Source organism: Alligator sinensis, unplaced genomic scaffold (genome assembly GCF_000455745.1).
Source record: "Alligator sinensis unplaced genomic scaffold, ASM45574v1 scaffold850_1, whole genome shotgun sequence".
Taxonomy (NCBI): domain Eukaryota; kingdom Metazoa; phylum Chordata; order Crocodylia; family Alligatoridae; genus Alligator; species Alligator sinensis.
In genome coordinates this window covers 552,558-574,074 of record NW_005842742.1, presented here as the reverse complement: position 1 = coordinate 574,074, position 21,517 = coordinate 552,558, and the positions used below count along the sequence as shown (strand labels likewise).

The 21,517-nt window shown below is 49.0% G+C and overlaps 1 protein-coding gene across 2 annotated transcripts; it reads left to right on the top strand.

Moving 5' to 3' along the window:
• Positions 1-5,860: 5,860 nt before the first annotated feature.
• Positions 5,861-21,003, top strand: LOC102375643 (T-cell-specific guanine nucleotide triphosphate-binding protein 1-like). 2 transcript variants are annotated; one of them, XM_025216456.1, is made up of 3 exons: positions 5,861-5,925; positions 12,044-12,128; positions 17,136-21,003. In XM_025216456.1, the coding sequence occupies exons 2-3, from the start codon at positions 12,093-12,095 to the stop codon at positions 18,396-18,398; spliced, it is 1,299 nt and encodes a 432-aa protein (XP_025072241.1). In that variant the 5' UTR covers positions 5,861-5,925; positions 12,044-12,092; the 3' UTR covers positions 18,399-21,003. The 2 variants fall into 2 exon arrangements, with proteins under 2 accessions (XP_025072241.1, XP_025072240.1); XM_025216455.1 differs by lacking the exon at positions 5,861-5,925 and adding an exon at positions 8,959-9,127.
• The last annotated feature ends 514 nt before the right edge of the window (positions 21,004-21,517 follow it).

The following is a 21,517-nucleotide window of genomic DNA, read 5'->3' as shown; positions in this document are numbered from 1 at the left end:
GCCCTAAATCATTGGCCAGCTGGGATGAGTCCAGATAGCCACACCCCTCAGCCTCCCAATTGGCTGGGTAGGGTCATCCGTGCTCCCATTACAACCCAGTTGGGCCAATCCCCCAACACCATCCAAGTCTCAGCAGCCAAGGAGTCACTTCCCCTTTTTCATTTTTAGGGAAAACTCAGGGAATTCCCATTACCCATGGTGATTCCTTATTGGTGTCTGGAGCAGACTCAGGGAGGGACCCAAGCATCCAGGTCCCTCCAGCAGTAGTCAGAAGCCAAATCAGGCTTCCTCTTCTTCTCTGAGCAGAAGAGTTTTAGGAGACACCAAGAAAAAGATGGAGGAGATGATGGAAGTGGGGAAGTGAGAGAGAATCTCCATGCCATGGTCTTGGCCATATGTTGCTCAGTCACATGGGTCTCAGCAATGTAACAGACCATAGGATCATGGGACATTTGAGCTACAAGGGACCTTATGAGGTTACATCTAGTCCAGCCCCTTGATCACAGCAGGATCACCCCTAACTCAACAATCCCAGCCACGTGGCCATCCAACCTGTTCATCAAGATCTCTAAGGATGCAGATTCCACCACATCTCTGTGTAATCTGGTCCACTTCAGGGAGTTCCTTCCCATCTCCTGCCTCAGTTTCCCCTGCTGCAGCTTGAAGCCCTGTTGCTCCAAGTCCTGTCCCCCATGGTCATAGAGAAAAGCCCATCTCCATCCTCTCTGTCATCCCTTTCAGGGATTGGAAGACTGCAATCCAATCCCCACCTCAGTCTTCTCTTCTCCACATTCAGTGACCCTAGTTCTTTCAGCCTGGCTTCATCAATTGTCCCTATCAAAGCATGGTGGAAACTCTTCTCCTACTGAAAGGTGCCCACATCTGCAAGAAGGCAACTTGGAGTGGAGATTCTCCAACTTCAACTGAAGATGAAGCCATGGCTTCAGGTGGCGGGGTGGAGGGAGGTGTAATATGGGGAGACCCTTGTCTCATCAGCCTTGTTGCTTCCAGGGATCAGTGAAGTTGTGCTACAGGTGATCTGATACCTGGCTACTCAGCCCAGTCTCTGGGTGATTTTTTTCATGTTTTAGATGGTTGTTGTGAGGGGGTTTGGACAAGGACAGATCCTCAGAGGTCAAAAATGGATTGTACCAACTGTGGTCTCAGCAGAGGTGAGGGATTCATGATGGAGTCATCTCCAGGGGTCAACTGACTTGTTCTTCTCCATGAATCTAATGGACCCTGTTAGACCCTGACTCCATGCAGCACCCAACAACTAGAAAGACAATGGTCCAATTGCCCATGGATCCTGTTGCTCATTAGCCAGAGCAGAGCAGGGAGCAAACACAGCACACACTGCTTGCAACAGCTTTTTGGGTACTATATGGGTACTTTGCATCAGTTTCTCACCAGTCCCATGGGACAACCCTGCCCACCGCGAGACAGGGAGGCCCGAGTGAGGGAGATTACTTACCATCCATCAAAGTTGACCTTGTAAAGGAACACCTTGAGAGGATGGATACCTTCAAGTCAGCCGGTCCTGACCATTTACACCCAAGGGTACTCGAAGAGCTGGCAGGAATCATAGCTCAACCCCTGGCATGGATCTTTGAGCACTCTTGGTGCTCTGGTGAAGAGCCCAACGATTGGAAGAAGGCCAATGTGGTGCCTATCTTCAAAAAAGGGAGGAAAGTCAATCCAGCAAGCTACAGACACACCAGACTGACCTTTATCCTGGGCAAGGTCTTGTAAAAGATTATCAAAGAGGCCATCCTATACAGGCTAGCTGACAGCAATATCCTGAGGCATACCCAGCATGGGTTTGTTGTGGGTAGGTCTTGCTTGACCAATCTCATTTCCATTTATGACCAGGTGACCTATCACCTGGACAAGGGGGAAGAGATTGATGTTGTATATCTTGACTTTTAAAAAGCCTTCAATCTGGTATCCCATGATCACCTCTTGGCAAACCTGGCTAACTGTGGCCTCAACCTCACCACGATCCGCTGGCTGAGGAATTGGCTCCATGGCAGGAACCAGAGGGTGGTGGTTGATGGAAGTCAATCTTTGTGGTGCCCTGTGACCAGTGGGGTCCCTCAGGGCTGTGTCCTGGGGCCCTTACTTTTTAACATCTTCATTAATAAGGTAGATCATAGTGTCAGAAGTGGGCTGGTCAAGTTCGCCAATGACACCAAACTCTGGGGTAAAGCATCCACACCTGAGGACAGGAGGGTGATCCAGCCAGATCTTGAAAGGCTCAGGAAATGGGCGGATGAGAACCTGATGGTGTTTAACACGGAAAAATGCAAGGTTCTCCACCTTGGGAGGAAAAACCTGCAGCATTTTTCTAGGCTCGGCAGTGCTACGCTGGTTAGCACTATGGATGAAAGGGACTTGGGGGTCATGATTGACCACAAGATGAACATGAGCCCTCAATGTGATGCTGCAGCTCATAAGGCAAGGAAAATGCTGGCTTGCATCCATCGATGCTTCTCAACCAAATCCCGGGACGTCATTCTCCCCTTGTACTCGGCCTTGTTGAGGCTTCAGCTGGAGTACTGCGTCCAGCTTTGGGCTCCACAATTCAAAAAGGATGTGGGGAAGTTTGACAGAGTGCAGAGAAGAGCCATGCACATGATCAGAGGGCAGGATAACAGACTTTATGATGACAGGCTGAGAGCTATGGGACTCTTCAGCCTGGAAAAGCACAGGCTCAGGGGTGATCTGGTGGCTGCAAATAAGTTTATTAGGGGTGCTCAGCAGGATCTGGGGAAACATCTGTTCACTGGAGCGCCCCAAGGGCTGACAAGGGCAAACGGTCACAAACTCTTCTGCGACTGTTTCAGGCTGTACATAAAGAAGAACTCCTTTACTGTCCGAGCCCCCAAGGTTTGGAATAGACTGCCACCAGAGGTGGTTCAAGCACCCACTTTGAACGCCTTCAAAACACTTTTGGATGTTTAGTTTGCTGGGATCCTATGATCCCTGCTGACTTCCTGCCCCTGGGACAGGGGGCTGGACTCGATGATCCTCTGGGGTCCCTTCCAGCCCAAATGTCTATGAAATCTATTAAATATATTCAGAATGGACACAGCTTCGGGCCAGCTCCCTCACTGATAGAATACGTGGAGCCGCCCTAAACAACAGTTCTTTGCAATATTTATGCACTTTGGTTTATACATGTTAACATTTACCCTGCCTTGTTCCACCTCTGGTCCACCCATTTTTCCTCCCATCTCAAGCTCCACCTCTCTTTACTTCATTAACATGGAATTGCTTATGCATTTCCTTCATTTACATGCCTCTGTGCTAAGAGCGCACGTGTAAGACCATGAACTCAGGCACTCTTGGTCACTTGCTGGTTCTTTCTTGTTCTTTCCTGATTTCAGCACCATCTCCAAGGTTTGGCTTCTGTCTTATCTCCTGATACTAGCTGGTGGGTTGCATCTTGTTCTTCTTACACAATGTACTCTAACACTACTTTGTTTAGAAAACCACTTCCTTAAACATTTACAAAGTTAGTTACTTTTCATATATCGTCCAGCCTTGTGACCAGCAGCTTTTTGCTGAGACACAGGAAAAACCCTTCATTCAGCTTTACATTTAGCACCCCCAGATTTCATATCCTTGCCCCAACATCTAAAATCCATTTAATTACCCTAACAGACCCACTCATCAGCTTTTAGCAGCATCACCCCCATCCCTTCCTTTAGTCCACAAAACCCTTCCTTTCTGCCCACCCTTCCTGGCACCACATGCAGTAGATTGTTGCTGACAGAATCTCCTGCCCACTCTGCCCCCCAAGCCAGCTGGTCTCCAAACTGGTGGTGCTCAGCTGGGGTGAGATGGACGGATGGAAGCAGTGAGAAAGGGAATGCATGGATGGAAGGCTGGAATGATGGAATGGGATTGATGGAAGAAGGGGTGGATTGAAAGGTGAAAGGGTGTGTGGGTGGATGGAGACAAGGGAGGGGTGGAAGGCTGTGGGTATGGCTGGATGTGTGGGTGTGGAGATAGAGGGAGGGGTGGCAATGCTCAAGCTGGGCCACACCGGCCCATCTGCCCTGTTCCCCACCCCCTGGTCTCACCACAGGGCATCATGTGCCCAGGAACTTTCTCAATCCGCAGTTGTGACATGCAGCAGATGAACCACTGCACATGTGTAGCAGAAAGCCCCCTTTTCCTCTTGCCTGCATTTGCTCTCCCTTCTTTGGATATGTTTCTCTTTTTCTACCTTTCTTCCTTCCTCTCTCTTTCACTTTAAGATAAGGAATTGTGTTTTAAAATGTGTGTGTGCGCATTTTGTGTCTCCCCTTGTAGTTTGGTATTTTTATCTATTTGTGTGCCATGGCATTTGTAGCTTATATTTTATACTCCTCACCTTTCAACTTTCAACTAAATGTGTTTTAGTAAGTTATACATTGTAACAATGTTAACAAGGGCAGGAATCAAACTGTCCTTCCCTGTATCAGGCTGGCCCCTGAAAGAGCGAGTGAATCAGTGATTGAATGTGTAACAAGGTAGCACACAGCAATTAACACCTGGGAAGCTGCAGATCAACCAAGGGAAGAACTCAATAGAAGACAATGTAACAACCGGGAAATCTCTAAACGTCACTGATCAAAGGCTAGAAGCCCTGGCCTGAGTTATTCAGCCCAAAAGTTGGTCCCCGGTGTTGATTATCTCCAGATCGACCACTCCCAGAGCCCTATTCTAAATTCATCAATGGACTCCCAAACCTGCACGTACATGCGGACGACCCCTGGGGCTGACAGATGCCATCCAGTAGCCACCGAGGGGGGGGGGAAGTCCCACGAGGGTCAATGACCCCTGGATTGGGCAAACCTGAAAACTGGGGAGTCACCAAAGTCTGCCAAGGACAGATAAAAGGCAGTGAAAAGTGACCCTCAGCGGCACCCTCTTGATCTCCAACTCGACCAGACCTGTCCAGCCAGAAGGACCAGCCGGCGACCCCCTTCTAGAAGATAACACCACGCTGAAAGAAGCCTCAACGACAGACTCCAGCGCTTGTAGGATAGGTATACCTGACTCTGTAGCCTGCTACTGTGTGTGTGTATGTGTGTGCATGTGTGTGTGGGGACCAGCCCCAAGGTTTATGATTACAGTGTTTCAGTCCGCCTAATAAACTAGAATTTTAAGGATCCCGAGTTGGACATTTGTAGCCAACACATGCTGCATCCCATTTCTGAGATGCGTGATGCCACGCAGGACATGTGAGTTTTATTCCTGGCTATGGACTGAGATGTGGGAGTAGTGGGTGAGAGAGGGTGTGGAGGGGAGGAGGGGCCTGGAACCTTGGTTCTGCCCTGAGCTCCAGGAACAGTATGGGGTCTGTTGGCTGAGAGCCATGGATTGTAAATCCACTCACCTGGCATGTCTCTAGCTCTGGGAGGGGAGTGGGGGCTGGGGGAGTGAGAACAGGGTGGGTTACAAGCCTGGATGCCTGGGTTCCCTCCAGCTCTGGGAGGGGAATGTGTACTGGGGAACAAATCCCTAAACTAGATTGACTGGGGAACAAATCTTCTCCCTGGTCTTCTCCAGGTGAAGCCATTCCTGTTCTTCCAACCCTTCCTCCTCCTCCTCCTCCAATATGGTAGGTGTTGAGTTACTTCTTCCCTTTGTGTCAGTCCCCCACAAAAGTTCCCCCCCTGTCTTCACTTCCCTGCCCTTTGCAGCAAGACTGCAGTGAAGCAATGGTTTATCTCAGCCCTGTTTCCTTGCCATTGGCTGTTCCTCTTTTATTTTGGGGAAATAGTCATGTTGGCTTATGCTTTGCTTTGGGTGCATTTGCCTGGGACTGACTTTTGCCCTGTGGCAGCTCCCCCGGAAGCTGCAGCCATGGGGAACTGCCAGTTTTGATCCAAAGCAAGTAAGAGTCATGGGGAAACGGAGGCTGGAGATAGGGTAGGTGCCTAGACAATGGGCATGGTAGTGATGGGAGGGGTCAGGCAGTCTGGGGTGTCCTGAGCTGTCCTGCACCTCAGCTCCCGCTTCAGGGCCCCAGTTTTGACTGTAAGGGCCTGTAGCAGGAAAAAGAAGGGTAGGGGTGATTGGAGGGATGTTAGGGGGGTGGATCGTGTACTGGGGGGAGGGTCCTGACTAGGGTCTCTAACTTCGTAGTTTCATAGGGTTGGAAGGGACCTGAGCAGATCATGAATTCTGACCCCCTGCCATGGCAGCAAAAAGTACTGAGGTCAAATGAACTTGTAGTTCACTTGGTCAGCTCACTCCATGGTCAGCAAAGGAATGTCACTCAAATAAGAGGTGGTACAGATGGAACCAGAGGCCAGGGACTGTGGTCTGGTGGGATAAAGCTGGAAGAGCTGGGACACTTGGGTTCTCTCCCAGCTTGAGTGGGACATAGTGGGTTTGAGCAGAGGGAGTGTTGGGAAACTAGGACACCTGAGTTCTTTCCTACTTGTGGGTGGGGAGAGGTGTATAGTATGTTAGGACTACACCAGACTCCAGGGTTACACCCTCAGGTCAGAGAGGGCATTTCACAAAGTGGTGGCAAGAAAATGCCTTGGGGGAGGAGATTCTCCATCTTCCACTGAAAATGAAGCCATGGGCTTCAGGTGGGGGATGGAGGGAGGTGTAATATGGGGAGACCCTTGTGTCAATGAAGCATGAAGTTGTGCTACAGGTAAGCTGATATGTGCCTACCCCAGCCCAGTATCTGGGTGTCTTTTTCATGTTTCAGTTGGAGGTTGAAGGGTTTTTTGTCAGGGAAGGCTCCTCCAGAGATGAACGATTAATTGCACCATCTGTGGATGCAGCAGGGGTGGTGGATTCATGATGGCATCAGCTCCAGGTGTCAACTACCTCGTTCATCTCCAGGGGTCTAATGGACCATTCATCAGTTCTTACCAGCATCACCCCCATCCATTCCCCTCCTCCTTAGAGCTCTTCCTTTCTTCCCACCCTTCCCAGCATCAGATGCAGTAGGTGCTTGCTAACAGAAGCTTCTGTCCTGTCCCCCCTGAGGCAGCTGGTCTGCAAACCAGTGATGCTCTCTCAGCTCAGGTTGGATGGGATGGGATGGGATGGGATGGGTGTGTGGTTGGACAGGTTGAAGAGTTTGTGGGTGAGTGGGTGGATGGATGGATGGATGGATGGATGATGAGCTAGGATGTGGGCAGTTGGATGGAGGGATGGACAAAAGTATGTAGATTTTATATGGGGATAGTGGGATGAATCAAGGATCGTGTACTGAATGGGTGGGAAAATGGATGCATGTGTGAGGATATAGGTTATAAGGGGAATGTTGGATGGATGGATGATGAGCTCAGGGTTGGGGGGGGATGTATGGATTTGGGGATAGAGGGAGGGGTGAACGGGCTCAGGCTGGGTCATGCTAGCACATCAGTCACCCCCCACCCTCCCTGCCACTGGTCCCACTGCAGGACATCACATGAACAGGAACATCCTTCATCCCCAGTTGTGACACTCAGTGGCCAAGGCAGTGCACATGATGCATTCCAGGTCCATGATATGCATGACACCACCAAGGATACCTGGGTTCTATTCCTGGCTGTGGACCATGAGGCAGTGGGAGGAGGGGACTGGATCCTGGATGCCTGGGTTCCCTCCAGCTCTGGGAGGGGAGTGAGGCCCACAAGGGTCACACTAAACTGGAATAGACTGAGGACAAATCTTCTCCCTGGTCTTCTCTTCTCCAAATGAAACCATTCTATTTCTTCCAGCCCATCCTCCTCCATCATAGAAGGGAACCTGGCAGGTGTCGAGTTACTTCTGCCCTCTGTGTTGGTGCCTCCCAAAAGTTCCCCCTCTGACTTCGCTGCCTATTCCAGCCAAATGGTAGTGAGGCAAAGCTCTTGACCAGCCCTGGCTCCTGGCCAGGGGATCCTCCTCTCCTATTTCTTGGAAGTGATTGTTAGGGTGACAATAATTTGAATTATTAAGAAGCACTGGATTTGCAGCTGAATACAAAGGCTTTACCTGTGGCCTAGCAGAGCTGCTGACCCCAAGGCAGAATGATATCTAAGCCAGCCATTTGCTTATGCTAAGTAACCATTTTAACTGTGTCAACCATTTTCTGAGGGAAAAGCAGCAAGTGAATCTGTGTGAGTCTGTGTGCTGTGAACCAGCTACAGCGAGGAACGAGATAAGTGTCAAATGGCGGGCTTTCACCCCCAAAGCCCACCCCTATCTGTGGTAGGGGCTTGTCTCTATCGTTCTATGTGTCGTCAGTCTCTGGTGCTCATCGCCTGTCTGAGTGGTTTTTTCCTTTTTTTCTTTCTTACTCTGTCTTCTGCACCAAGAAAGTTTTTACACCTTGGCTAACAGGCCAAAGTCCACCGTGACGTCTTGCTAGACTCCCCCACACGTCCACGCTCTCGTCTGCCACGACTTGTTGTTATGAGAGTAAATAGAATGCTGGAGCATGTGGATTTTGACGCTTTCGCTCTTGCACTCTGTCTTAGTGTAGGGAGGGCTCCCCCAGCCCCTACACCCTCACCTATTCCACCGGGTGTTAGTTCAGTTTCCTCGGCAATCTGCCTTCAAGCTGTACAAAATGCTCTGTGGATCTCTAAATCTGGCCAATCAATAGCCCCGATGGGCCTGGTTGCACTTCACCTCGCTTGGAGCCTGGCACAGACCTGCCATTAATCCTAGCCAGTTCCTCTACTAGCCTGTTGTCCTGATAGTTGCAAATGCACTATCGATCTGAGATGACTTCCCTCTCACTATAACAAAAGGAGAACGAAAACACACTGGCACTTCTACTGCCCTTATATTCACAAGTTTAAGGTACCCTGTTTCTTCAGCCCTGCTGTTTGGATCTTTACAGCACCTTCTAACTGCCTGGGGCAGTTTCAGTTTCTCTCTGGGTGTTTCCTTCAAGGTTTCCTCCCCTGGCCGCTCCCTCCACAGAGTTGCTTCTCTTAAACCCAGTCTCTGTTGCTTTCTCAGTGCTTGTGGCTATCCCTGCCATCTCTCTGCCTGAGTCACTCCCTTCCAGTTACTGGTGTTACCTTTTTGCCTGTCCCTGGTCTCCCTTTTTTCCTGGAGTTCTGGCTGACTGCTCCTCCCCTCCTGAAGCACCGGGCAAAGAAGGAGCCCTGCAGAGTTCTTTGCAACTCAGGTAGGTCCATTTTACTTCCCTGGGGCTCTTCTCTTTCCTCACACATCCCGCTCCTCAAGACACTGCTAGGTGCTTGTATCTTTCTTCTTTTTTGGTTCACATCCGGGCTTTTGACATCTCTTCCCTCTTCTCCTTTGCTTGCCTTCTTCTCACTATACATTTCACATCAGGACAGGAAGTCAGCCACCATGTTCAATCTCCCTGGCCTGTACGCAACACAGAACCAAAATGGTTGGAGTGCTGGCGCCCGCTGCATAATGTGAGCATTGTCCGTCTTTGCTGTGTTCAGCCATCTGAAGGGTGAATGACATGATCAGTTATTAATTTAAATTCATGGCCCAACAAATAGTAGTGGAAGTAGTCATCCCCTCCATGAATGGCGAGACACTCACATTCAACTGTGCAGTACTTTGTTTCATGCTCGCTCAGCTTCCTGCTGGTGTATGCCACCAGTCATTCCACTCCGTCAACCTCCTGGGACAAAACAGGTCTCAAAGCTAACGCTGATGCATCTCTTTGCAAGGTGAAAAGTAGCAAGAAATTGAGGGTATGAAGTAATGCATCCTTGCACAAGGCTTGCTTGAGGTCTTCAAAGGCCTTCTGAAGAACATCATGCCATTCAATCTGGTAGGCTGTCTTGCCCTTGGTAGCATTAACTAGAGTGTTGCTATCTCCACGAAATGCGGTATAAAACGGCTATAATTACTGGCGAGCCCCAGAAAGGCCCTCATCTGTTTCTTATTCTGATATTCTTCTGATATTTTCTACTGGCTTGAACTTTGTCTGCCAGTTGCCTCACACATCTCTGCCCAACCAGGAATCCTAAATATTTAGTTTCAGTTTTTCCCAGCATGCATTTCTTAGGGTTGGCTGTCAAATTTGTAAGACTGCTCTTAACGCCCTCAAATGCTGCTCCCAGCTCTCTGTATAAATTACTATATCATCAATATAGGCCGATGCATAACCCATATGGGGAGCTAACAACCAATCCACTAACCTTTGAAATGTGGCTGCCACCCCATTAAGTCCAAATGGCATCCTTTTAAACTCAGATAGCCCTCAGGGTGTCCCGAAGGCTATTTTAGGTTGGTCCTCTGCTCTAAGAGGTTCCTGCCAGTATCCTTTTGCCAAATCTAGTGTGGATATAAATTTCACCTGTCCTATACATTCCACTAGTTCACTAACCTGAGGCATAGGGAACACGTCAAATTGGGTCTTCACATTCAATTTCTGAAAGCCTATACACAAACGTAAGGTTCCATCCAGCTTAGGAACCGTGACCAATGGGCTACGCCATGGGCTGCGCGACGGGGTAACAATCCCCTGAGCTAACATCCTTTCTAATTCTTTCTTAATCAGTTGACAATGATGATGAGGAATCCTCCTCCATTTCTCCTGGGTTATTTGTGTCTCTTGCATGATAATTTTATGTTTTACCCCTAAGGCTTTCCCTGGATTTTTGCTGAAAACATCATCAAAGTCTTTAATCACCTGCCACAATTGTTTTTGCTGACTCTCATCTAATTGGCTCCCCATGGGAACCTTGTTGATGGTTCCTATTTCCCCAGGGCTTTCCCCCATCTGACTCCCATACTCCTCTGAATCTGAGTCAGGGGAGATAAACAAGCCCTCAGGTTCATTCCACACTTTTCCTTCTTGGCCCCTGGGTGCAATATCCCATAATCTACCGGCCCTACTCTTCTTGTCACCTCAAAAGGGCCCTGCCTACATGTCAAAAACTTGCTAGTTGAGCTCGGTAGTAATACCAACACCTTTTGGTCCGCCTGGAGTTCCCTTTCTTTTGAATTAACATTATATCTTTCTCTCTGCTTGTGCTGTACTCGCCCCAAATTTTTGCATGTTACGTTCCTCCCTATTTGCAGGTGACATTTTAAGTCCTTCAAATGATCTGATGCAATTTTCCCCGGCTCTGGTTCTGCCTCCCATCCTTCTCTCAGCATGTCTAATACACTTCAAGGCCTGGGCCCGTATACCAGCTTGAATGGCAAATACCCTAAAGATGCCTGTGGGGCATCTCTTATTGCAAATAGCAAGGTGGGTACCAACAGGTTCCACCTCCGGGGTTCAGCTTGAGCACATCTACATGACATCCCCTTCAAGGTCCCATTAAACCATTCAACTAACCCAATTGTCTAAGGGTGATATACTGCGGTTTTTAAATGACAGATCTGGAGAACCTTACACATGGTGCTTAACACTAGAGACATAGAATTCGACCCTTGGTCGGTCACTATCTCCTTCGGAATACCAACCCTTGCCACACATTTCATAAGCTCCTCTGCTACCTTAGCCCCATGACCGCCCACAGAGGTATGGCATCCGGGAACCTGGATGCATAATCTATCGATACTAAAATTAACTGATGGCCTGCAGAGCTCCATGGTAGTGGAGCTATTACGTCTAAAGCAACCTGTGCAAATGGTTCCCTCACAATGGGCATAGGTTGTAGTAGTACCCTCAGTGGTCTATAAGTGCTCACCTTTTGACATAGCAAGATATGTAAATGAGTGAAATGCATACTCAATGCCATGCTAATGAAGCAAACAGTAAACAGAGGCAGAGCTTGAGATGGGAGGAGTAATGGGTGGAACAGAAGGTGGGACGGAGGTCGAGTAAATGTTAATAAGTATAAACCAAAGTGTATAAATATGGGAAAAAAAACTATTGTTCATTGCAGCTCCCTCTATTCTATCGGTGAGGGAGCTGGCCCGAAGCTGTCTCCATTCTGAATAAAGCTGTAGTGAGCAATGTGTGCTGGTGTTTGGTCCCTGCTCTGCTCTGGCTAATGAGTAAAAGGATCCATGGGTAATTGGACTGTTGTCTCCATAGCCGTTGGGCACCGCATGCAGTCAGGGTCTAACAGTGATCATGTTATCTTATTCATTTTAATTTCAGGTCCTGGGCCTGACTTTTGCCCCAAACACTTCCTCCAGCTGCAGCAGCCATGGGAAACAGCCAGTCTCAAATGGCTGGAGATGAGGTAGGTGCCTAGACAGAGGGCATGGGGGTGATTGGAGGGGGCAGGTAGGCTGGGGTGTCCTGAGCTGTCCTGCATCCCAGCCTGCATCTTGCGCCTCCAGTCTGAGCTGGAAGTGTCTGTAGCAGCAAAAGGAAGTGAGGGGGGTGGATTGAGGGCTTTGGGGGTGAATAGAGGACCTGGGGGATCCTGCCTGGGGTCTGAGACTCCATTCAAGCCTTCTTTAGGTGTCTGACATTGGTTCCTTATTCCAGGTTCATTTCCAAAGCAATTCCTTACACAGTTAAAGGGTGTCAGTAATGAATGACATGGACTCAAGAGTTTCATCCAAAATGCAGATTTACTAGTAATGTGTCAACTACATAGCTAGCCCTGAAAAAAAGACCTGAGAGTAGGCTGGGATTACAGGGAGCAAGCCTTTTCAGGAAACCCCAAGACACATGTCTGTGACACCAGATACACTTCTGGGGAGAAGTGGACACGCCGGAGGGCAGGGAACAGCTGCAAGCAGACCTGGACAGGTTGGACAAGTGGGCAGAAAACAACAGAATGCAGTTCAACAAGGAGAAATGCAAAGTGCTGCACCTAGGGAGGAAAAATGTGCAGCACACCTACAGCCTAGGGAGTGACCTGCTTGGTGGCACGGAAGCGGAAGGGATCCTAGTGGACTCCAGGATGAACATGAGTCAGCAGTGTGACGAAGCCATCAGAAAAGCCAATGGCACGTTATCGTGCATCAGCAGATGCATGACGAATAGGTCCAAGTGTTGAGCCCCAGCTCAAGTCTGGGATCGTGCCCGGTATGCAAAAGCCAATAAAGATACCAGGGGTGAAATTATAAAGATTTATTGCTAGCAATACAAGGTGCAAGCAGAATAATTTCACGTAACAAGCACACAGATTTTTAATTCTAAGCATCTTTTATACAGGAGTATTGGACCTTCATAAGCATTCTTGTTTGCTAATTGGTTATAAGGGAGTGATGCAAGGAGTTCTTTACTGAGCATGTCTCTACACCTGTGTTTTAGCTATGTATCTCATTTCCATACATGTATGTTTCATTAGCATACTTTCTCCCCACCCAGGGGTGTGATTCTCAATATTCAAATCAGCTCTTTGCCCTAGTCCTCTGATTCTGCTTTTGTTTTCAAGCCTCCTTTATCTAAGACTGTCTCCTCCTTATCATTGCAGATGGGCATTAGTTACATAACAGAGACTTTTGCTTGGGCTATGTGTAGTGGTTTCTAGGTCAAACCTGACAATAGCACTGTCTTAGGGTGGAGTTAATGAATTTACTGTACCCTAATACAGATATACTGGGTGCATCTGCACAAGATGCATTACTGCACATTAGACTGATCTAATGCACAGTAAAGCATCAGCGTCTACATGTGTGCAGCAATTACTGCCCAGTAGATTAGTCTAATGTGATGTTTTCTAGTACCTGTAGACAAACTAATGTGCCAAAGCGCACATATAGACACTGACCAGGAGCAAATTGCTCCTCATCAGCCTAGGCAGTCGGGGGCTATAAGGGGTAAGCAAAGCTATCCTGGCTGCTGGGCAGCTGCCTCCCAGCCACATGGAGACTGGGACCCAGAACTAATTGGAGAACAATCTTTCCTGCCTATGCAGGGGGTCAGACTCGATGATCTGTTGAGGTCCCTTCCGACCCTAACATCTATGAATCTATGAATAAGTCTCAGCAGGGTGCTGCCCCACCCAGAGCTTGGTTTTTGTGTGCCAGTCTGCCCACTGATGGCCTCCAGGCCTATCTGCTAAGGTAGCAGGGCACCTGGTGGTGCCTGCTCCTTTACAGGTGCAAGTAGTCTGATAGGCTGCTTAGAGGTGGCACAGTGGGCTAATGTGAGACTCACCTGATCAAATCAAAGCTGTTGGGAGTCCAAGAAAGACCCTGTAGTGCTGCAAATGGACTAAGGCCCATAGCAACCCTCCCTTATTCAACCTATAGTAAGAACAGGACTTGATGGGTGAGCAATTAAGGGGGGAGGGAGGGGTTGATAGAGACTGAGCCAGAGAAGAGTCTGCAACTGCCAAGGGGCATCACAGCTAACCCTGGGTCACAAACATGCCCCAGCAGAGTATATAGCACTGAATAAGGAGCTGTGTTTAGGCTAAAATTACAGGTGGAAATCCTTTTGGGTCACCCCCAAAACACATGGCTCTGTCATAAGAGGAATCTTCTGAAGAAGCCTGGACAGAGTCTTGCCTGACCTGGAGCTCAGTTTTTGTGTGCCAGGCTGCCAACTCAGGGATAGATTTCATAGACATCAGGGCAGGAAGGGACCTCATGAGATCATAGGGTCCAGCCCCCTGCCCAAGGAGCAGGAAGGCACCTGGGGTCAGATCACCCCAGCAAGATATGCATCCAAGCATTTCTTAAAGGTATCCATAGTAGGAGCTTGCACCACCACTGGCGGCAGTGGTGACATGTAGGACATGCACCCCCCTGAAAGCACCAGTGCACCCCCTGTCAGGCCACACTCCCTGTTTAGCCGGCAGGCAGGGGGGCAGGCGGGATCACCAGTGCCCACCCTACAAGGGCTGGCCGGGGAGCAGGGCCACCGGCAAAAGCAGCCGCACCTCTTCCAGAAGTGGCTGCAGGACTTCCAGAACCAATGTGGCTGCTTTTTGGTGAGTAAGATTGGCTGCCAGATCCCACCCCAGGCACTGATTGATGACACGTGCCCCCCCCCGACTCAAGAGGCACCAGTCACCCACGAGGGAGGAGTCTATTCCAGACTCTGGAGAATCAGACGGTAAAGAAGTTTTTCCTTATGTCCAGTCTAAAGTGTTCTTCCAGCAGTTTGTGACAATTGGGCCTTGTCTTCCCTTGGAGTGCCCTGGTGAATAGGCATTCTCCCAGTTACCCATGCACGCCACTTACATACTTATAGGCTGCCACCAAGTCACCCCTGAGCTTCCGCTTCTCCAGGATGAAGAGTCCCATGTCTCTCAGTCTCTCCACATAAGGCCTGTTCTCTTGACCTCTAATCATGTGTATGACTCTCCCCTGGACTCTCTCAAGCTTCTTCAAATCCTTTCTAAAATGTGGAGCCCAGAATTGGATACAGCACTGCAGCTGCGGCCTCACCAAGACTGAGTGGACCAAGTACTGTGGGAGGATGACTTCTTGGGTCTTGCTTGAGATGCATCGGTAGATGCAAGCCAGAGTTTTATTTGCTGTGCTGGATGCAGCATCGCGTTGGTGGCTCATATTCATCTTGTGATCAGCCATGACCCCCAGTCTCTTTTGATCGTGGTGCTAGTGAGTGCAGCACTGCTAAGCCTTTAAGTGTGATGTGGGTTCTTTCCGCTGAGGTGCAGCACCTTGCATTTCTCCTTGTTGAATGTCATCAGGTTTTGATTTGCCCACCTTGCAAGCCTGCCCAGGTTGACCTGAATTGCCAGCCTATCCTCTAGCGTGACCACAGTTCCCCATAATTTGTTGTTGTATGCAAACTTAGCCAGTCTGCTTCTGACACATGAATCCAGATAATTTATGAATATATTAAAGAGGACTGGTCTGAGTACTGAGCGTTGGGGGATGCCACTGGTCACCATGTGCCACGTTGACTCTGTTCCATCGACTATCACTCTGGGTCCGACCACGGAGCCAGTGCCTCAGCCTTCGGACCACAAGGTTGTCGAGGCTGCAGTCCCCCAGTTTTACCATGAGGACGTCAGGGGAGACCAAGGCAAAGGCTTTTTTGAAATCTAAATATATGACATCAACCTCTTCTCCTTTCCAGGTTATATGTCACCTAGTCATAGAAGGAAATGAGGTTTGTCAAGCAAGACCTACCCACAACAAAGCCATGTTGGCTATGTTTCAGAACGTTGCCTTCCATTATCCTCTTGTTGATGGTTTCTTTGATGATTTTTTCCAAGGTCTTTCCAGGGATTGAGGTCAAACTGATTGGCCTGTAGTTCCCTAGACTCACTGTGGGTAGGGAGGGTGGTTTGTGGGGTGATGCAAAAGGATTTCCACCCATAATCCCAATCCAAATGCAGTTCCTTATTCAGTGCTATATACAGAGTGCACAGGCCTGGGGTGGGGTGGGAGGCATCGGTGGGAAGACTGGCATGCAGAAAGCAAACTTCAGGTGGGACAGCGTCCTGCTCAGACTTATTCAGAAGTGTCCCCCTCTGTTGTAGACATTGATTTTGGGACAATCTGAAATGGATTTTACCCCATAAATACCGCATATTTCAGATCTCTTTGGGGGGCTTTGTACTTGATATTTGTTGTTATATTAATAAGCATTTTTCCTGAACTCTTTAGCCCGTGTCATTCACTACTCTCTATCTTTAACGGTGTAAGGACTGGCTTTGGGAGAGAAACTGGGAACTGGAATAAGGAACCAACTTCAGGCTCTGGGATGCAGAGATGTTGTGTGAGACCATGGCAGTAGCAGTGAAGCTGAGCTACAGCTGCTCTATGTGGCTTTTCCTCTCCAAGGCTCCCCCTGCTCTTATCAGCCATACCCCAGCCCACTCCCAGGGTCCATAGAGGACCCAGGAGTCCTGGCCCACAGCTCCTTCCTCCCAGCTGGGACAGATGTCCAGGCTCCCAGACCCCTTATCTAATCCACCAGACTTCACTCCCTTCCCAGAGTACGGGGTGGAACCCAGGTGTCTGGGCACCCAGAGGGAGACGTGGGAGGAGAGAGGGGTGCAGATGGTTAGAGCAGGGCTGCAGGGAGACAGGATGCCTGGGTTCCCTCCCCAGTCTTGGGAGGGGAATGGGGTGCATCGGGTTAGACACCCCCCGCCATGTTCCCTCAAACCTAGACCTGGGAAGAACCCAGCTGTCCTGGCCAGTGCTTGGAGCCCTGACAAAGCCCATGCAGGAAACACAAGTATGTTGTGTGTGGGGCAGGGCAGGACCAGGGGGAGAGGAGGGGAGAGATTGTGCTGTGATTGGTATTTTTTCCCTGTCCTCTAAACATGCACCTACCATAGCTCTCCTGTCCCGATACCTTTCAGAAATGGACACTACTGAAAGCTTTCCTGCAGACCATGAGTCCGTATCAATATTTAAACTCGGACCAGGATCTGACCACAGCTTTCAAGATCTATGAGTCAGTCGAGTCATTTTTCTGCTCCTGGGATTTCCAAGAAGCAACCAGTCAAGCGCAAAAAGAGTTGGAATCATTGGAAACCACCATGCTGAAGATTGCTGTCACGGGGGAAACTGGTGCTGGGAAATCCTCTTTCATCAATGCCATCCGGGGGGTGAGACCTGGAGAGACAAGAGCAGCTGAAACTGGGGTGAAGGAAACAACAAAGGAACCCACACCTTATGACTGTCCCCGCTACCCTAACGTCAAATTCTATGACCTGCCTGGTATTGGATCCATGAATTTCAAGCCAAAGACCTACCTGACTAATGTGAATTTCAGTACCTATGACTTCTTCATCATTATTAGCTCAGAGCGGTTTCGATCCAGCCACGCTGACCTGGCCCGGGAGATCCAGAGGATGAAGAAGAAGTTCTATTTTGTGCGGGCCAAAGTCGACCAAGATTTAGAGAATGAAAGAAAAACCCATGGTAATACCTACAGTGAAGATGACACTCTCCAGACGATCCGGGAGGACTGCAGGAGACAGCTGCAAGTCATGGGAGTCTCCAGTCCAAAGGTTTTTCTTCTCTCCAACTGGGAAATAGAGAAGTTTGATTTTCACCAACTTGAGGACACCCTAGAACAGGATCTTCCCCATCTGAAGAGGCTGGTGTTTCTGCTGAGCCTGCCCAACTTCTCTGAGGAAATCCTGAAGAAGAAGAGAGCTGAGCTGAAGAAGTTGACCTTTCTCATAGCCCTGGCCTCAGGTGGTGCCGGTGCCATTGCCATTCCTGTTCCCAATGTCTCCCTGAAATGCAATATCCAGCTCCTGCTGGTCTCCACAATTGCCTTCTACAAGCACTTGGGCCTGGATGAAGAGTCCCTGAGCCGTACAGCCAGATGGGCCAACCTGCCTGTGGATGAGCTGAAGGGAGTGATGAGATCATCAAAAATTGAAGACGTAACGTTTCACTTTATACAGCAAGCCTGGATCCTCACAGCAGGTAATATACTTCAAGGGTTGATAGGTCTGATTGGTATGCTAGTATTCGCCGTGTGCTCTTTCATCATCACCGTCTTCCAGTTCTTCCAGGTTGTGGATGAGCTTTATGCTGATGCCCTCCGGGTGCGTGCCAAAGCTCTGGGAGAAGAGAACCCAGGAGATTCCTCTGGGGCTGTGGCTTAGGGCAGAGAGTTGGGGAGCAGGATGGCAGCAGGATCTCAGGATTAGCTCAGATCTCAAACACCTGGGTTCTCTCTCCCAAGCCGATCTGTCCTAAACCCCCTTACTTCCCAGTGCCAGGAAAGGAGCCAGGTGTTCAGGCTCCCAACCCCCTCCTCCCCTCCTCCACATTGTTATAAACCTACTCACTCATTTCCCAGCTGGGAGAGAACCCAGGCATCCCAGCCCCCAGCCCCACTGCCCTATGCCTCCAGCTCCCACTCCCCTCCCAGAGCTGGAGAGAGCCCAGGTGTCCAGGTTTCCTGCTCCCCCTGCTCTCACACACCATCCCCCACTCCCCTCCCAGAGCTGGAGAGAATCCAGGCGTCTGGGTCCCAGCCCTGACCCTGGAGGTCAGTCAGAGTTTGCTGTATGTGCTCCCTTCTCCATTATCGAGGATAGTGATGTGCATGGTGTACGCTGACAACCACAGCAGCATTATAGAAATACTGCACAATGAAGCATGCTATTAAATGCTGCTCACCTCACTTGGGATTAATGCTGTGAGTGGTGTTGTGCCATGCCAGGGATTTTTTGAGGAGTGGGGATGGCAGAGCAGGGTTTCCCCCACAGCTGCTGTGCCATGCCTGGTGTAGAGAAGCCTGACCCTGCCTGTCAAGTTGGATGGGTTCTGCTCTGAGCATTCAACACCTATTAGGAGTTTAATGGGTCCCCAATGTTCCCTTGCTGTCCAGACAGCTGGCAGCAAAAGTCCCCAGACTTTTCCCACCGAGAACCATAAGGAACCCCTATGGCCCTGTGCCCTGTACCTCCAAAGCATCACTTTTCAGCTGCCTGCAGTGTAATTCTTTCCCCAACACCATTAATTTCCACGCTGGCTTTATGTGAACCTGATGAGTGGAGTTCTGTGAACCCGATCATGAGCCTTAAGTGCACTTGCTTTATAAATAGTGGGTGAGTTTTGTCACCATTCATTCCCTCACTTGCTATGTCTCAACTGCTCAGACAGCTCAGTGTTGGTGGGCAGGGGGATTTGCTGGCTTGGAGCATTAGGGGCAATTACCATTAGTCAAACTTTTACCTGACTGGTTTTGAAGTTGTTTTGTTCTTGACCACTGCCAAGTACATGCTGCCAAACACCTTCCCCCACTCACACTGTCTGACCTATCAATTGACCTATCAGTCACTCAGCTGTGCTCCTGGGCATGAACGTCAGAGGGCCTCCTGAGGCTGGGGGGGCACGGCGACTGCGTGTGGACTGCATGTCGAGTAGGAAGCTCCTGTAGGTGGCCATGGAGTTGTTGGCAGAGAGGGTTGGGGGGTGGTGAGTGCCAACCGGTGATCGGCGACCACCCACACATGCGAACAGCTGTGCCGGTGGTGAGGGGGGGTGGTGACGAACGCTGACTGTCCGGAGGCGCTGCCAGTAGTGTCAGCAGTGGCTAATCTCAGGAGGTGCACATGCACCTGCGTGCACCTCTTATGCATCGCCAACGCTCCTGGGGGATCTATTGGGTTTGAGGGAGGGGAAATTTGGGGTTCGTCCATTCAGTCTTCTGCTCAGTGCCTGCTTTTTATCCACCGAGTGCTTGACGGATTTCAGGGGTAATCCCTAACAAACCTAAAACCCCAAGCTTTTGCAGGAAGGGTGTTTCCAGGAACCTGGGGTTTGTAGGAATTGAAATGTAAAGAACAGGGCTGTTATAATACTAATGACCCTATTTAAAAGCCCTACCTATTCAACCCCCTTGGCGCAAGCAGGTGGTGGGGAGGCGGTAGGAGCCAGAGAGGGCTGAAGTCTACAGGTTTTCCTTTGATTTGTGTTTATGGGGAGTGTAATGCAGCAAGGATATTAAAATACATTTCCTATCACTGATCACATTCACTCAGCACCCAGAAAAATGAAGAAATTCACAGGGTGCTGACTCATGCATATATTATAAGTGCTCGGAGAACTTCAGCACCCTGCTTGGGAAGAGGGGAGGTGGTCATGAAGCAGCTCTCTGCTCCTGTCTGGGATGGGGTATGTCCAGTCAGAAGGCCAGGATCTCTTGTTAATGTGGGGTGGGGGGAGCTTGGCTGGTTGGTATGTGGATTTGGTATGTGGTATGTGCTTGGTATGTGGACCCCAATGTGGAATCAGAAAAAAAATAAATGCCTTAAACTTTGATCATACGAGTTATAAGATGACATAACCGCTTTGTGGAGAATTGCTGGCTCTGTACAGTAGAACAGATAAGAGAAAGTGTTTGTTCTTTGTAACTCCTCTGCAACTGCTTCGCTCACCGCGGCCTTAAGATAGCAGAAAAAAGTATGTACAAACTCTGATCTCCAGAGGCAAAAAGGGAGTGTTAGTTCTCGCTTTGTGAGCTAACCTTGTCTCCCCCATAATTCCCATCCTGATAACAACAAAGCAGCAATGAGCTAGTGTTTGTAGCTGCTTTTTCTAGCAAACTCCACTATATGATGATGAGTTGTAGCGATTTGTTAAAAAGTATATAAGCCTCCTGATTTTGCTCTTGAGGGGAACCCCTTCCAAGTGCTTGGGAAATCCATGTCACTTTGGGGTCCCCCCTACAGCTGTAATTTCATTTAAATAAAAGCTTCTGCTGACCTGACCCAAAAGTATGCTGCGTGTGTTTCCACAACACCAATATGCAGGTGAACAGAGACCACAAGACTCACTCCAATATGCACACGAAGAGATATATATAAGAAATTCATGGGGTGCAGATTGGTGAGTATATTATAAGCGGAGAATTTCAGTGCCCTGTTCATCGGGGTAGATGTTTGAATGAAATTTTTTTTAAGTGGATTTACACAGGAAAAAAAGTTTACTTGATGACATAGAAATAGGAACATAAAAAATAACATAAGAATAAAAATAAAGATAGGAATGAAAAGAATAAGAATAAAATAAGAATACAAAAATTAAAAACTATTGGTGGAAAAAATGCAAAAAAAAAAGTAAAAATATGTATAAAAATTAATTAAATTAATGAATGAATATAGCTGTAAATTACAGATATGAGTGGTTTATAACAAGGATTAGTAGTGTGTGGTGCCCTCTGCTGTAATTTAGTATGAAGAGATCAGCACAGTGGATTGTTAGGCAGCACCCC

What these genes read in the sequence shown, in the direction of transcription:
- LOC102375643 (XM_025216456.1), top strand. Translation starts at nt 12,093, where the DNA reads ATGGGAAACAGCCAGTCTCAAATGGCTGGAGATGAG. An exon ending in CTCAAATGGCTGGAGATGAG is followed by an intron (nt 12,129 to 17,135) that starts GTAGGTGCCTAG and finishes GATACCTTTCAG; the next exon opens with AAATGGACACTACTGAAAGC.